The 13,734-nt window shown below is 35.1% G+C and overlaps 1 protein-coding gene across 1 annotated transcript; it reads right to left on the reverse strand.

Annotated features, from left to right (window-relative positions):
- Nucleotides 1-6,424: 6,424 nt before the first annotated feature.
- LOC109212258 (bifunctional 3-dehydroquinate dehydratase/shikimate dehydrogenase, chloroplastic-like) lies at nucleotides 6,425-12,709 on the reverse strand. The gene is made up of 9 exons (XM_019375888.1): nucleotides 12,162-12,709; nucleotides 9,338-9,452; nucleotides 8,856-9,071; nucleotides 8,204-8,544; nucleotides 8,033-8,096; nucleotides 7,453-7,561; nucleotides 7,076-7,362; nucleotides 6,829-6,991; nucleotides 6,425-6,701 (listed from the first exon to the last, which is right to left on the reverse strand). The coding sequence occupies exons 1-9, from the start codon at nucleotides 12,374-12,376 to the stop codon at nucleotides 6,658-6,660; spliced, it is 1,554 nt and encodes a 517-aa protein (XP_019231433.1). The 5' UTR covers nucleotides 12,377-12,709; the 3' UTR covers nucleotides 6,425-6,657.
- Between the last annotated feature and the right edge of the window lie 1,025 nt (nucleotides 12,710-13,734).

Here is a 13,734-nt window from a genome sequence, read left to right on the forward strand (position 1 = left end):
TTTTGTTCTAAGGAACAGAGTCCAAGTGAATCTGGAATAGTCATCCACTATCACAAAAATGTATCTCTTTCCTCCCCTGCTTTGCACTCTCATAGGACCACATAGATCCATGTGAAGGAGATTAAGTGGTTTTGAGGTGCTGACATCCTTTTTTGGCTTGAATGAGGATTTCACATGCTTTCCTCTAGCGCAGGCATCACAAACCTTGTGCTCTTTGAACTTTTACTTGGACAGACCACCAACCAGGTCATTCTGAACCGGTTTATTCAGTAGAGAGAAGCTTGCATGCCCCAGCCTTTTGTGCCATAGTTCAACATCATCATCAACTGCTTTCAAGTAACTCAGATCACCACTTTGTAGGGACTCAAAATCAGCAACGTAGATATTCTTGTATCTTTTGGCCACAAGTCCCACTTCACCAGTTATTAAATTTGTAACTGTGCATATTTTGGACAAGAACTCCTCCTTATTTCCTTTATCACATATCTGAGAAACACTAAGGAGACCGTACTTAAGACCATTGACATAGTACACATTCTCAATTGAGTGAGTGAGTGATTTTCCAATTTTTCCAACACCAAGAATGTACCCCTTTTTCCTGTTTGCAAAGGATACACTCCCTTCTTGCAGGGCTTTTAGTGAAAGAAAGTCCATGGTATTCCTAGTCATGTGCTTTGAGCATCCACTGTCCATGAACCATTGTTGACTGCTTTCTTTCACTGTTCCCTGCAAAAGGAAATCAAGGGTAGATTTAGGAACCCAGGCAAGTTTGGGTCCCTTGTAATAAACAAGAGGATGAATAAGTGCTCTTCTAGTCCATGCAAGTAATATGCGCTTTTTAGGGGTGGCACCTGGTCCTCTTTCAGCAGTTACTCTTTCAGCAAAAACTTTGTTTTTCTAAAGATACTGAACCCATGCTTGGCAATTTTCTTTGAAATGCCCATTGTTCCCACAGTGGGTACATAGGAAATTATCGGGCACAGTAACGTACTTGCTATGAGGGTTATAAGGAGTTCTCTCCCTTTGAAACCCTATTCCCTGCCTGTTTCCACCATTGTTGACGTACATGGCAGTAATAGCATCCGAGGACCAGGTCCACTTAAGAGACTTCTCAAGATCACTTTTTACTCTTTCCAATTCTGCTTGAAGTTGTCTATTCTTCTCAAGTTCAGCACACAGACTAGTTTTTACAGCATTTAACTCGTTTTCAAGTTTAATATGTGCCTCACTAGCCACTTCATTTTTTTTTTCAAAATTCCCAGGCCTACATTCAGTTTTGAGTTCCTCTATTGTTTCCTTTAAGTGTACAATCACCACTAAGAGCTCATCTCTTTCCTGCTCAATAACAGCCACTTTCTCCACTAAATCATCTTTTTCTGTACTGGAATTCTCAGTGGTTTATTTTAGGTCAACTACTACTACCATCAGATCATCTCTTTCGTGTTCTACACTAGTGATTCTCTCAGTTAGAACCTCCTTTTCATTTTCCAGATTACCTATGGTTTCCTTCAAATTAACCACACAAACTACTAAGTCATATCTAGTTTGTTCAGCATCTCCTAACTCCATAGTTAAGGCATCCTTATCATTTACAAGACTATGGTAAGCATCAATTAACACATTAGCTAATGACATGAGTTTTCTAGGAGATTAGGACTTCAGATTTCTCTGAACATCCCAAAAATTTACCTCATCATTGTCATCGTCTTCATCATCATCTGATTGAGCCATCAAAGCAAATATTGAGTCATACTCATTGGCTTCACTTTCAACTGCCATCATTGAGCTGTCACCTGCACCATCTTCTTCTTCAGACTCGCTGGAAGAATCTCCCCATGCTGCAAGAGTTTGCTTCACAACATTGTCAGCGGCGTTCTTTCTTTTGAAACGTTTATCAGGAACCGGGTTCCTCTTGGCTGCTTTGTCAGAGTTGTGTTTGAAGTGTTCTTGCTTCAGGAGAGGACAATCTTTGATAAAATGCCCTGGCTTTCCACACATATGACAGAGATCATAGTTCTTTCGCTTGCTAGAACTGCCTCTCTTTGGTATACCTCCATTCCTTCTAACCATTTTCTGAAATCTTCTGGTTAAGTAAGCTATGTCACTATCCTCGCTACTTGAGTCATTGCTTTCTGCCTTGAGTACCAGGTTCTTTTCCTTCTTTGGTTCTCTTCTTTTAATGTCCTTCTTCTTCTTCATTTCATAGGTTTTCAGATTCTCAACCAGCTCATCTATAGTCAGCTCCTGCAAATCCTTTGCTTTAGTAATGGCATTCACTTTACTCTCCCATGAAATGGGCAAAACACTGAGAATTTTCCTCACGAGCTTGTTCTAGGAATGATTTCACCAAACGAGTGTAATTCATTTATGATGGAAGTGAATCGAGTGTGCATGTCTTGAGTAGATTCATCATCCTTCATTATGAAGAGCTCATACTCTGCGGTGAGCATGTCGATCTTAGATTGCTTTACTTGAGTGGTTCCTTCGTGTGCTATTTGTAAAGCTTCCCATATCTCTTTGGCAGATTGGCAAGCTGAAATCCTGTTGTATTCATCAGGACCTATACCACACACCAAAATTTTCTTGGCACGAAAATTTTTCTCCACAGCCTTCCTATCAGCATCGTTATATTATTTTCTCGTCTTAGGCACTGTCATAGCAGGATCTCCGACCTTTTTTGTAGGGACATAAGGATCATCACATATAACATGCCACAGCTCGGAGTCTTCAGCCATGATAAAATCATGCATCCTTGTCTTCCACCACCCATAATATTGGCCATTGAACCTGGGTGGTCTGTAGGTAAACTGACCCTTTTCGAAGTTCAGTGGAGCAGCCATAAGGATCCTTTCTAGGTGTTAACCTGATAGAAAGAACCCGCTCTGATACCAATTGATAGAATGTATGAGTCCACCAAACTATATAGATACCAGGTCTTATATAGGTTTTCACAGATAAGGCTAATGCAACAGTAAGTAAATGGAACATGGAACTTTTACGTGGAAAAATCCCTGCCCAAGGGGATAAAAAACCACGACCTACACTGGTAGGATTTCAACTTCACTATGAGCAATCTTTAGATTACAACCTATGCAATCTAGGAATTAAACTCTTAATCCCTCACTAACTTGTAATACACCTATTACAAGCCACTTTGCAATACACCTATTATAAAGACTTCAACTCATGACTAAATCTAGTCACGACACAAACACTAAAGGTTTATGGTTTACAAGAGGTTCCTAATTAAAGCTTCTAAATAAGCAAAGTAGGAATTACAATGAAGAACAATTACAAAGTTACAACTCAACTAAGGAAATACAAGAGACTTGCTATAGGAACTGGTCCGTAGTAGTGTTGTACTTTGTTCTTGATGCACTTGAGAATTGAATACTTGATTTTCAGATGTTTTGAGTGCTTGAATGAATTCTCAAGTGCTCAAATGATGTTTTCTTGTAATGTTCTTTGTTAATACAACTTGGATGACATCACTTGAATGATGTAGTCACTTGGTTGGTATAAGGTCAATGAGAAGTGACTGCTGCACTATGCTGCACTGTTTGCGTGTACAGGGCAGGCCGTCACTTTTCCAGCTGTAGAGAGTTGACTTCGTACTACTGTCATGGGTACACAAGAGGATCAGGTCCCTGTGTTGATTCTTTATCTTCTGAAGTCATAACGGCTCACATTAGCTTAGTCCGTTGATTGAGTTGTGTACCAAGTGTATCAGGTTCCTTATCTGGTTCTTTGATAGTAAGTTTGTTAGATCATCAAAACATGAAGCTAAGGTACTATAAACCCATCATTGTCATTTTCCCCGTGAAATCCGAGACCATCATCACCATGTATGAGTGCGTTTTATGAGTTTGACATGTTTTAACCTGAGAGCAAAAATACTTGACAAGAACAAGTGCGAAATAACGTGTGTTATTAGAATCAGCACTGAAACAATCACTATTATCCTTAGTCCCACAGTGGGCGCCAAACCGTTACCCTAAAATTGAGTAACAATTAAACTTATATTGTGGTTTTAAGGATATGTGATTTAATTCAATGCCAATTAATAAATAAGGAATTAAATAGACAAATTAGAGAATAAAATAGATCAAACCGGTATGCAAGCCAAATCTCGACCTCGACCTATGATAGTCTCGAGGTGTGATAATAGGAATAACAAATGATAAAGCAACTATGATGAACAAAAAGTGAAATAGCAAGAAATGAATGAGCATATATTTTCTTATTAGTGAACAATCATTCTTACAAGTGAATGGGATCCCTCTTTATATAATAGGGGAGTCCTAAATAAGGTACACTTCTAATTATAGTAGGAAATCATATTTGACAACTGATTAACCGCCGAGGATCAATCCATTCCGAAATTCACGCCACGATCTTCGGTCCGTTACGGGTATCTCGCTCTTTCCGTTACTGAACTATACCGGTATCATCTTGAAGTATGCCCTCTTCTGACCTCGGTAAGTGATATCGACCTCGATCTTGGAAAGGAACATCGACCCCGAACTCGACATCCTGGCGTTTCGACGTGGTATCACTTTTTTCACCAAAGGACGAAATCGGGTAGCCAGATTTCCACCGTATACAGCAATTTTGCATGTAGAATAATATATTAAATATTCTTACACCATCTTAATGGGTCCCACTTTATACTAATCTAATTTAACTATTTATTTATCTTCATTGGAATATATATATTTACCTCTTTGTACACAAATATCTTGTCAGCTTTTGATGGGTAAATCTGTAAATTAACTTTGACATAAAGGGTGTGTTTGGTATAACGGAAAATATTTTCTTGAAAAACAAGTAGTAATCTTATTCATTTTCCGGTGTTTGGTACGCAAATTAAGGAAAATGACTTCACAAGAGTATTCATAAATAATTTAGATATAATAAACATGAAGCCATAAACATTCATACCAACAACCTTCCTAACCTACATTTTTCATAAACTTTCGAAACCGCAGAATTTCTAACCCGTGAACTTTATAATTTCGAAACCGAAAAATATATTAAAAATTATTTTTTTCGGGGGGTTGGGGGTGGGGGCAGTTGGGGAGTGGGTGGTGCAGAAAAACGAAAGAACAGAAATTTAAAATTGTAATAAAAAAAATAAGGTAAAAAAATAATATATTTTTTGCGGGAGGGGGTTGGGGGTGGGGTGGAGGTGTAGTAGGGTGAGTGGTAACGGAAAAACTGAAATTTGAAAGAAAAAAAAAGAACTTTTTTGGAGAGAGGGGGTGGGGTGGGTTGGTGAGGGTAGGGAAGGTTGAGAAGGAGTTTTGAAAAATGTTTTCCTTTCTCTTGATAAGGAAAACATTTTTCTCCAATTGGAGGAAAATGAGTTCATAAGGAAAATGGTTTCCAAAACATTTAAGTCAACCAAACATGGGAAAATTGGAAAATATTTTCCGGAAAGTGTTTTCCTTCATACCAAACACACCCAAAGTGTTCACACTTTCGATATAGTATGATGATATTGATATAGATAGATAGATAGATAGATAATATAATATAGATAGATCGATAGATAACATAGTATAGATAGATGAGAATTTCCCAATAAGATATGAACCTTCTTCTAGAAAACTAAAAATTAAGATACATTTTTTAAGAAATAAAACTTACGAATTACGATCTTTTCTTTAAATGGGTCGCTGTAATAAAATTTCCGTAAATTGTTGAATTACAACTTGGAAACCATTCCTTTCGCTTTAATATCCACTTAATACTAACTAGCCAAGTGTCTTAAGGCCCCGTTTGGCCATGAGTTTTGCCAAAATAAATTTGAGATTTATTTTCAAAACTCGTGTTTGGCATAAATTTTGCCCATATTTTGGCCAAATCCCAAATCGCAAATTTCAAATCCCAAAATCAGCTATTGAGCTGAATTTGGGCCAAAATCCCAAAACTTGGGAATTATATACATATTTTTCCAAAATAAAGTTGGAAAATATGTTTTGAAAACGTATGTCCAAACACATTTTCATCTTCAAACCAAACTTCACCCAAATCAGATTTTTCAAAATAAATTTGGGATCTATGGCCAAACGCTAGCTAAATATACTGATATATACATTTATGTAAATATTTTCTCTTACTAATAAAAAAAAAGTTATTCCAAACATAAAGATTTCTTGCATATATTTTCTCCTTTCCCATCCCTGTCGCCGTGTTTCATGTCAGGTCAAATTTTCTGTTCATTCTGACGAGGGCGGCTCAAACACATATGTGGCCTAAAGCCAAAGTCTAACGTGAGGCCTAAAATTTAAAAGAAAGTAATGATATATATTCTTATTTGAAGCCTATTTTTCTTTCTTTTTGAGATGCAAAGTTGTTACTAATTTTTTTACAATCGATTTCCTCTAATAATTCTTTTTCAATTGATAATATAGCCAACCCATTGAATCTATCTTGAGACATTATTAATTTGAGACAACTGTTATAGAAAACTCCACCTTTTTTTATGAAAAGTACTACATAAATATTAGCATTTTTTTAAATACTTATAAATCTATTATTTCTAAAAAAATGGGCCCCCCATAATTTGGGGGCTAAGGCAAAAGCCTTACTTGGACAACATTAGAGCCGGCCCTGATTCTGAAGAGAAACAAATTTCATGGAAATTCTTGATAATTAGAATTTTGCCATAACGATATCGCGCATGAATTCTTCGGGTGCTGCAAAAGATAGAATATTTGAAATATAAATTAGTAGTTTACGGTTTATATTTGATGAAAAGAAGCACAACTTTGTTTGCAAGATTCAATTGAGGAAAATGTTCAACACAATCAGGTAGAAAGTTACCTTTAGTTCCGGTGAAAAGGTGGAACTGGCCAATGGCCTGTCTAAGAAACATTTCAACTCCACTGACAGTGATTGCTCCAGCAGCCTCAGCGTCTTTCAGCAGACTAGTCTTTCTAGGTGTATAAACAGCATCAAACACCACTACATAATCCTTCAAGCTTGCCTACATACATGTAAAAACCCCAAATAATACTTGTGTATATACATAGAAAAAAGAAAAGGAAAATGATTTGAGATATATATATACCTCGGAAACAGGTATCCTATCTTTATTTGGATGCATTCCTATAGGTGTTGCATTGGCAAGGATCGCACCTTTCTGAGGCTGAAAAGAAGCTAATTTCTCAAATGGCAGAGCTTCACCAGAAACTGCAGCAGCAAGAGCCTTTGCTCTATCAAAATCAATGTCAAAAATCACAATTTCAGCTCTCCTGCTCTTCGCTCCGAATGCCAATGCTCTTCCTGCACCTCCAGCACCCACCACCACAAACAGTTTACCCGCGAGTGGAGAAGGAAGAAAAGCTGCTCCATTTACTGTGTATATATATTCATCAGTTAGAATATAATTGCTCAAGTGAAACTAAGCTCTATCTAGCCAAAAAAGAACATACAAGTCTGTTCTACCTTTCAAAGCATCCTCAATGGCTGTTATAGAAGCCTCACAATCTGTGTTATAACCAATTAGCTTTCCGTCGCAAGGCCTCCGTATGATAGTATTTACAGCCCCTATAGACTAATCAAACATCACTAAGGTAAATTAGATAATGGATTATTGTGCTTGACATAATCAAAAAAAGTCTCTTGACATGAATGCAATATAATTTTTACTTTTAAGTAAGCATGAAACAATGGCAACTTGTCTTAAATATCTTTGAGCAATAACTAGTAAAAGCTTATCCAGTTAGAAGAGACAAACCACTTGTACTGACAGCTTATTTACAATATACAGAAAAGGAAATCGATATGTGCCCATATTTTTCTTGTATTAATTCCACAAGAGTCATCTAGTATTAAACTAAAAAAAGAGCATCTTTCTTATCGTGAATCCAATATCATTAAAGTTTACAAGCTTTTGCTGCACCTGAATCTTCTAAAGTGTCATTACTCAGGCCGAAAAAAAGAAGATCCCTAGGACATCGAAGTCCAGTTATGTCAATCATTTTGTTCCATAAAGATACAGCTGAAAGTAGATTTACATACGAACCTTAGCCAGTGGATCGACTTCATCACAAAAACTCACCACTGCTTCCTTGTAAGGGATCCCAACACTACAATTCATAATATAATAGGAACATATAAGGACCAGATTCAAATTTACCCAATTCAACAATAAAGTCCAGTGATTTTGTTACTCAATGATTAGTGCGTGACATACCTGAAACCAGCAAAGTCGGGACTTGAGTAGACCCTGAAGAACTCCTTAAGATCATCGACAAACATTGGAACATAAATTCCATTGTACCCCACATGTCTAAATGTAGGATTATGCAAAATAGGTCCTTTACTATGACCCACTGGTTTAGAGATAAGCCCAAACACTTTAGTATCGGTATCCAAAAAATCAACTCCATAGGCTTGTCTAAGGCTGCCGAGAGTAGGCAGACCAGGTACAGCATTACAATCAAGAGATCCATATACTAGGACACTACCAAATTTCGGGCCCAACAACTGACTTATGAGACCTCTTTCCCCAAGAGAGTATGCAATAAGTGGCACCTGCAAATAGCAAGCTGATTTAACATAAGCAGAAGCTTTTTCCTTGTTTAATCGTTAAACATTAGCTTTTAAACTAAAAAATACATGGAAAACTATATATGGAATTGCATTGTTTATCCAAGTTTCATATCTTCTATGAAATATGAAAGTTGTTTCTAAACTAAACTCCAAGCAGATGATTTAACAGTATGGATATGCCAAGTTTCCTCGTCTAATTCTAAGGGGACAAATTTCTGTAATTTATCCATTGCACTATATATGACATGATCCATGTAAAGGGAAAAGACATGAGTATCAATTAGAACCAATACCTGGCAATGTGAAAGCAAGTGAAACATTTTCTCTAGTTCTGTAATGTCATTTGCATTTGTAACAATTTTGAGGATATCGGCCCCAGTAGATTGCATGCGTGCAACAACTTGACTGAGGTCTTCTTTTGAGGTCACATTGTCCACAAAGCATGATGCAATTACTTTACAACCACTACTCCACCTCGACTTTTCTTTTTTCGTGAAGTCACTAGCTATCTGAACAACAATACGTTGAATTAGAAGTTCATAAACTCTCTACAAATGCTCTTAGAGCCAACAAATAACTGATATAAATATACAGATATTTCTTATGTTTGTTGGATACTGATACTCCATAAAATACAAAAATGCGGCAAACCTGGAAAGACGAGACATACAAGATTAAGGAACCAAAATTTGCATAACCAACCATAACAAGTCAATTGCGGAAAATCTACTCATAACATTTGTCCATCGAGGGACTTGCATTATATAGTACGTACCTTGAGGTCCAACTCAATATAATCAGCTCCCAATTCTTTAGCCCACCGAAGGACTTCCAACTGCTTGTGGATGTGGTCATCATCCTCTTCAAACTCATTTCCTTCCCATATTGGCCTGAAGCTCAGTATAATGACTTATTCAACAAACAAGCCTAAGGACAAACAAAAACTACTCCATTGCACATTGTTGTTTCTAACAAATGATTAGCTAGCTTGAAAAAGGATAACTGTCTATCATTTGAATATATATGCAGGGCTCGGTAAAACAACTGCTTTAGACCCCACATTTGTGGGGACCCCATTTTTTGTTACACCTAATAAGTTATACATAAATTAAAAAAAGTTATGTGAAGTGCAAATATTTGATTTCTTTCTTTAACAAATATAAAGAAGAAAGATTTACAACTGCTATGATTTTTGCCAAAGAAATTGCATTTGAAATGAATATTTAACCCGAATTTCGTAAGAAACATGTGATATATAGGAAGAAACAATTTGATAAGAATGCTGATAATGAATTCTCAAATATCTCAAAAAGTCTTTTAGAGTTGATTACTTTTTATACATAGTAGACAAGGCTATTTTTTTACTTCAAAATAGATTTGAACAATTCCAAGCATATGAAGAAATTTTAGTTTCCTATTTAGCGGTAAAAAACTGAGATAATTAGATGATGAAACTTTTAAAAAACAGTGACTTAATTGGATGCTCCTTAAAGCATAATAATCAATATGATATTGATAATATAGATTTATTTTCTGAATTCAAAATGTTAAGGAAAATAGTACAATTAGAAGATAATAATTTAATTAATATATTCAATAAAAAAATAGTTTGATTCTTTTTCAAATGAATATATTGCTTATAAATTAATGTTAATAACTCATGTAACCGTTGCTTCAGCGGAAAGAAGTTTTTCAAAATTAAAATTGATAAAATCTTACCTAAGATCAGTAATATCAAGACAGATTAAATGGATCAGTAATATTGTCAATTGAGAAACACTAATTAGGAGAACTTGATTATAAGAAAATTAATAACTTTGCATCTAAAAAAGTTTAAAAAATTGATTTCAAATTAAAAAATAATAAATTTATTTTTAAAAAACCTTTAGGCCCCTCATAAAGTTTGGGTTTAGGTCACAAAATTCTCGGGTCGCCCCTGTATATATGGTAGGGGTGTCCGTCGGTCGGTATGGTACGGTATTTAGACATTTCGGTTCGGTATTTTCGGTATTCGGTTTCTTAAAATCCTATACCAATACCGTACCTAATTAAATTCGGTATGGTTCGATTTTTCTCCTTTCGGTTTCGGTTTATTCGGTTCGGTAACTTCGGTTTATTCGGTTTGAATACTAACTAGTGCATAGAGTCATAGACTCTAATATTCTTAATTAAATTACTCAAAAATACAAAACTGAAAATGTTTGTTGACAAAAAATTTGTCCAAAACCAGCAAATATCGACCCAAATAGAGAAAATTATACATAAAAGAATATTAGATCGTTAGAAATGTCTTGTTACTTGTTTAGAATTAATTGATGAACTTAGAGAATAAAGGAAAGTAAAATTTTAGATTTTTTATATTCATGTTATAATTGATAATATATGTTTTGTGTAATATAATATATATTTCGGTACGGTATCGGTATTTCGGTATTTTAATTTAAAATACCAAAAACCAAATACCATACCAAATACCAAAATACCGTATACCAAATACCAAAATTTTCGATTTCGGTACGGTAATTCGGTATTTACCAAATTATGCACAGCCCTAATATATGGACAAACAAAATTGCAAAGTCCGAAAAATAAGATATCAGAAAGAAAAAAAAAGAAAAAAAAAGGGGGGGGGAGGGGGGGGGGGGGTGGACGCACAGGAGAAAGTGTAAGAAAATGGGAGAAATAATACAATATCCACTTTGTAGGTAAGCAGTGCTTTCTTTCCCAATTTAAGTCAACAAAAACGTTACTCTTTTAACCACTTTGTAGGTAGGTAGTGTTTTATTTTATTTTTTTGACAAATAAGTAGGTAATGTTTTGCTGAGAAATTTTAATTTTTTATCAAGTGGAACATTATTCAATCATCAAACTCCCGTCGTAAATGTCTAATAGCCTGTTTGGTCAAGCTTTTAAAATCAGTTTATTTTAAAAAGTGTTTTTTTCAAAAGTACTTTTAAATAAAGTGTTTTTGGTGAAAAATCGTTTGTGTTTGGTTATTAAATTTGAAAAGCACTTTTGACTAATATTTAGTGTTTGACCAAGCTTTTAAAAACTGCTTCTAAATGTATTTTTCTCAAAAGTGCTTCTCAGAAAAGTATTTTTGGAGAGAAGCTACTTTTTTCTGCTTCTCAAAAACTGCTTCTACTTCCCCTCAAAAGTATTTTTTTCCTTTCAAAAGCATGAACAAACACCTCAAAAAAGCACTTTTGGCCAAAAAAAAAAAGCTTGGCAAAACAGGTTATTATTTCACTAACTTTGTTTTAAGTAACGTCCATAGTTTTTTTTACGTTTAAAATATCTCTTCCTTTCCCCATTACCAAACAGAAATAGTAAATGGAAAAGAAACATTGCATCTATTTGGGCGTGGATTTTATCAATCCACAGAAGTTACGAACACACCATTAATTACCATTACTGTAACTTGTGGTCCCTTCCCCGCCCCCAACCCATCCAAAGCCATCTTCGCGTAACTCAGTTATTGTCAGGCTTTGCTGTCATTCATTTGCATTTTTTGGCGATATATAACAGAAAGAGCATGAAATTTTATTCAACAAATAGCACGAAAAACAAAAAAATAAACAACAAATAAACCTTGATACCTGTAAACAATGAGAACAGGAAGTGGATTATTATTTAGGAGGAGTTGAAGATCTTTCTGGGGTTGGAAGTTGTTGATACCATCCAGCCTAATCTCAACTAAATCTGCACCTTGTGCTTTTGCCTGAAGCATACCATGAACCAATTGCTCCACTGATGGGGCCATTAATGGAGCACAAACCATGGCGGAATTCTTCAACAATCCAACACTACCCATTTCCACAAACCAAATAAGAATCAAGAATCAAGAATCAAGAATCAAGAATTAAGAATCAAGAAAAGAATGGAACTTTAAGCTATTCCCCCTCTAAGCTTTAATACAAGAAATGGTAATATGAAGGAAAAAAGAATACGGTTGCATTGTGGATTGTATTGGACGAGTCCTATTTATATGCAAAAGAGCTTAATGGAAACATAATCCACTTATAGGGGATTAAAGAAATGAAGGGTATATGTAATTGTCTTTGTTGTTGAGTAGGTTAGGGAAAGATAGGTAAGTAATTTAAGTAATGTGGGTTGGCAAATCTTGTTTCGGATACAAAAAGAAAAAAAGAAAAAAGAAAAAACATAGAAGAACCCGACAACTTTGAAAACGTGAAGGGATCAAAGATAAGATCAATGACAAAAGTTTGAATCACCAAAGCAAAACGGATAGTGCATTGCGTTGAAATATTAGGGGGTTGGTAGCTTCTCTCTCTATATGCGTGCGCGTGTAATTTTTAAGAGTTCAATTATATAGTACCACAATTTAAGTGATATAAGTGATATACCAACTTTGATATGAAAATTTAGCTATTGTTTGTATCAAATTAACCAAGTTGTCTAAAATATTTTTATACTCCCTATGTACCAATTTATGTGGTGATATCCAGATTTTGAGAGTTAAACAATATCTTCTTTGATTGTGATTTTTCATATGGTTTTTCAATATTATAAATTGTTAATTATTGTGATTTATAATATTTTCTTACGTAGTTTTCGAATATGTAATTTTTTTATTTTTCAAAGAACAAAATTCTGTGCCTAAACTCACGGTTAATAAAGAAATATGCCACATAAATTCGGATAGAGGAAGTAATGTCTACTTCACCTAACAAAAACTCATGTTTCCAACTAGAAAAGTAATTTAGGCATCTCCAACTACCCCGGTATGAAAAATGGAGGAAAAACGAAAGAGTAAGGGTGTATTTGGTATGAAGAAATGTTTTCCAATTTTCTCATATTTGATTGGCTTAAATAATTTAAATAATATTTTACTCATGAACTCATTTTCCTCCAATTATCAAGAGAAAGGGAAAATATTTTTTATAACTCTTTTCCAACCTTCCCCCCATTCCCCATCCCCACCAACCCCTACAAACCCACCCTCACACCCCCACTCCACCCCAACCCCACCTCCACCCCAATCCTAAATAGAAATATTATTAATAGTACTTACTTTTCATGAGGTAGAAAAAGTATTTTCTTCATTTTTAACAGAATGAGTACTTTATTTTCATATTGTAGAAAATAGTACTTTCTTTTTCAACCAACAAAATAGTATTTTTTTTTAGTTATGGATCACAAATTTCAACG

The sequence above is a fragment of the Nicotiana attenuata genome, unplaced genomic scaffold (assembly GCF_001879085.1).
Source record: "Nicotiana attenuata strain UT unplaced genomic scaffold, NIATTr2, whole genome shotgun sequence".
NCBI classification, from domain to species: domain Eukaryota; kingdom Viridiplantae; phylum Streptophyta; class Magnoliopsida; order Solanales; family Solanaceae; genus Nicotiana; species Nicotiana attenuata.

What these genes read in the sequence shown, in the direction of transcription:
- LOC109212258 (XM_019375888.1), bottom strand. Translation starts at nt 12,376, where the DNA reads ATGGGTAGTGTTGGATTGTTGAAGAATTCCGCCATGGTTTGTGCTCCA. An exon ending in CCCGACTTTGCTGGTTTCAG is followed by an intron (nt 8,097 to 8,203) that starts GTATGTCACGCA and finishes TATGAATTGTAG; the next exon opens with TGTTGGGATCCCTTACAAGG. An exon ending in CATTGAGGATGCTTTGAAAG is followed by an intron (nt 7,363 to 7,452) that starts GTAGAACAGACT and finishes ATATATACACAG; the next exon opens with TAAATGGAGCAGCTTTTCTT.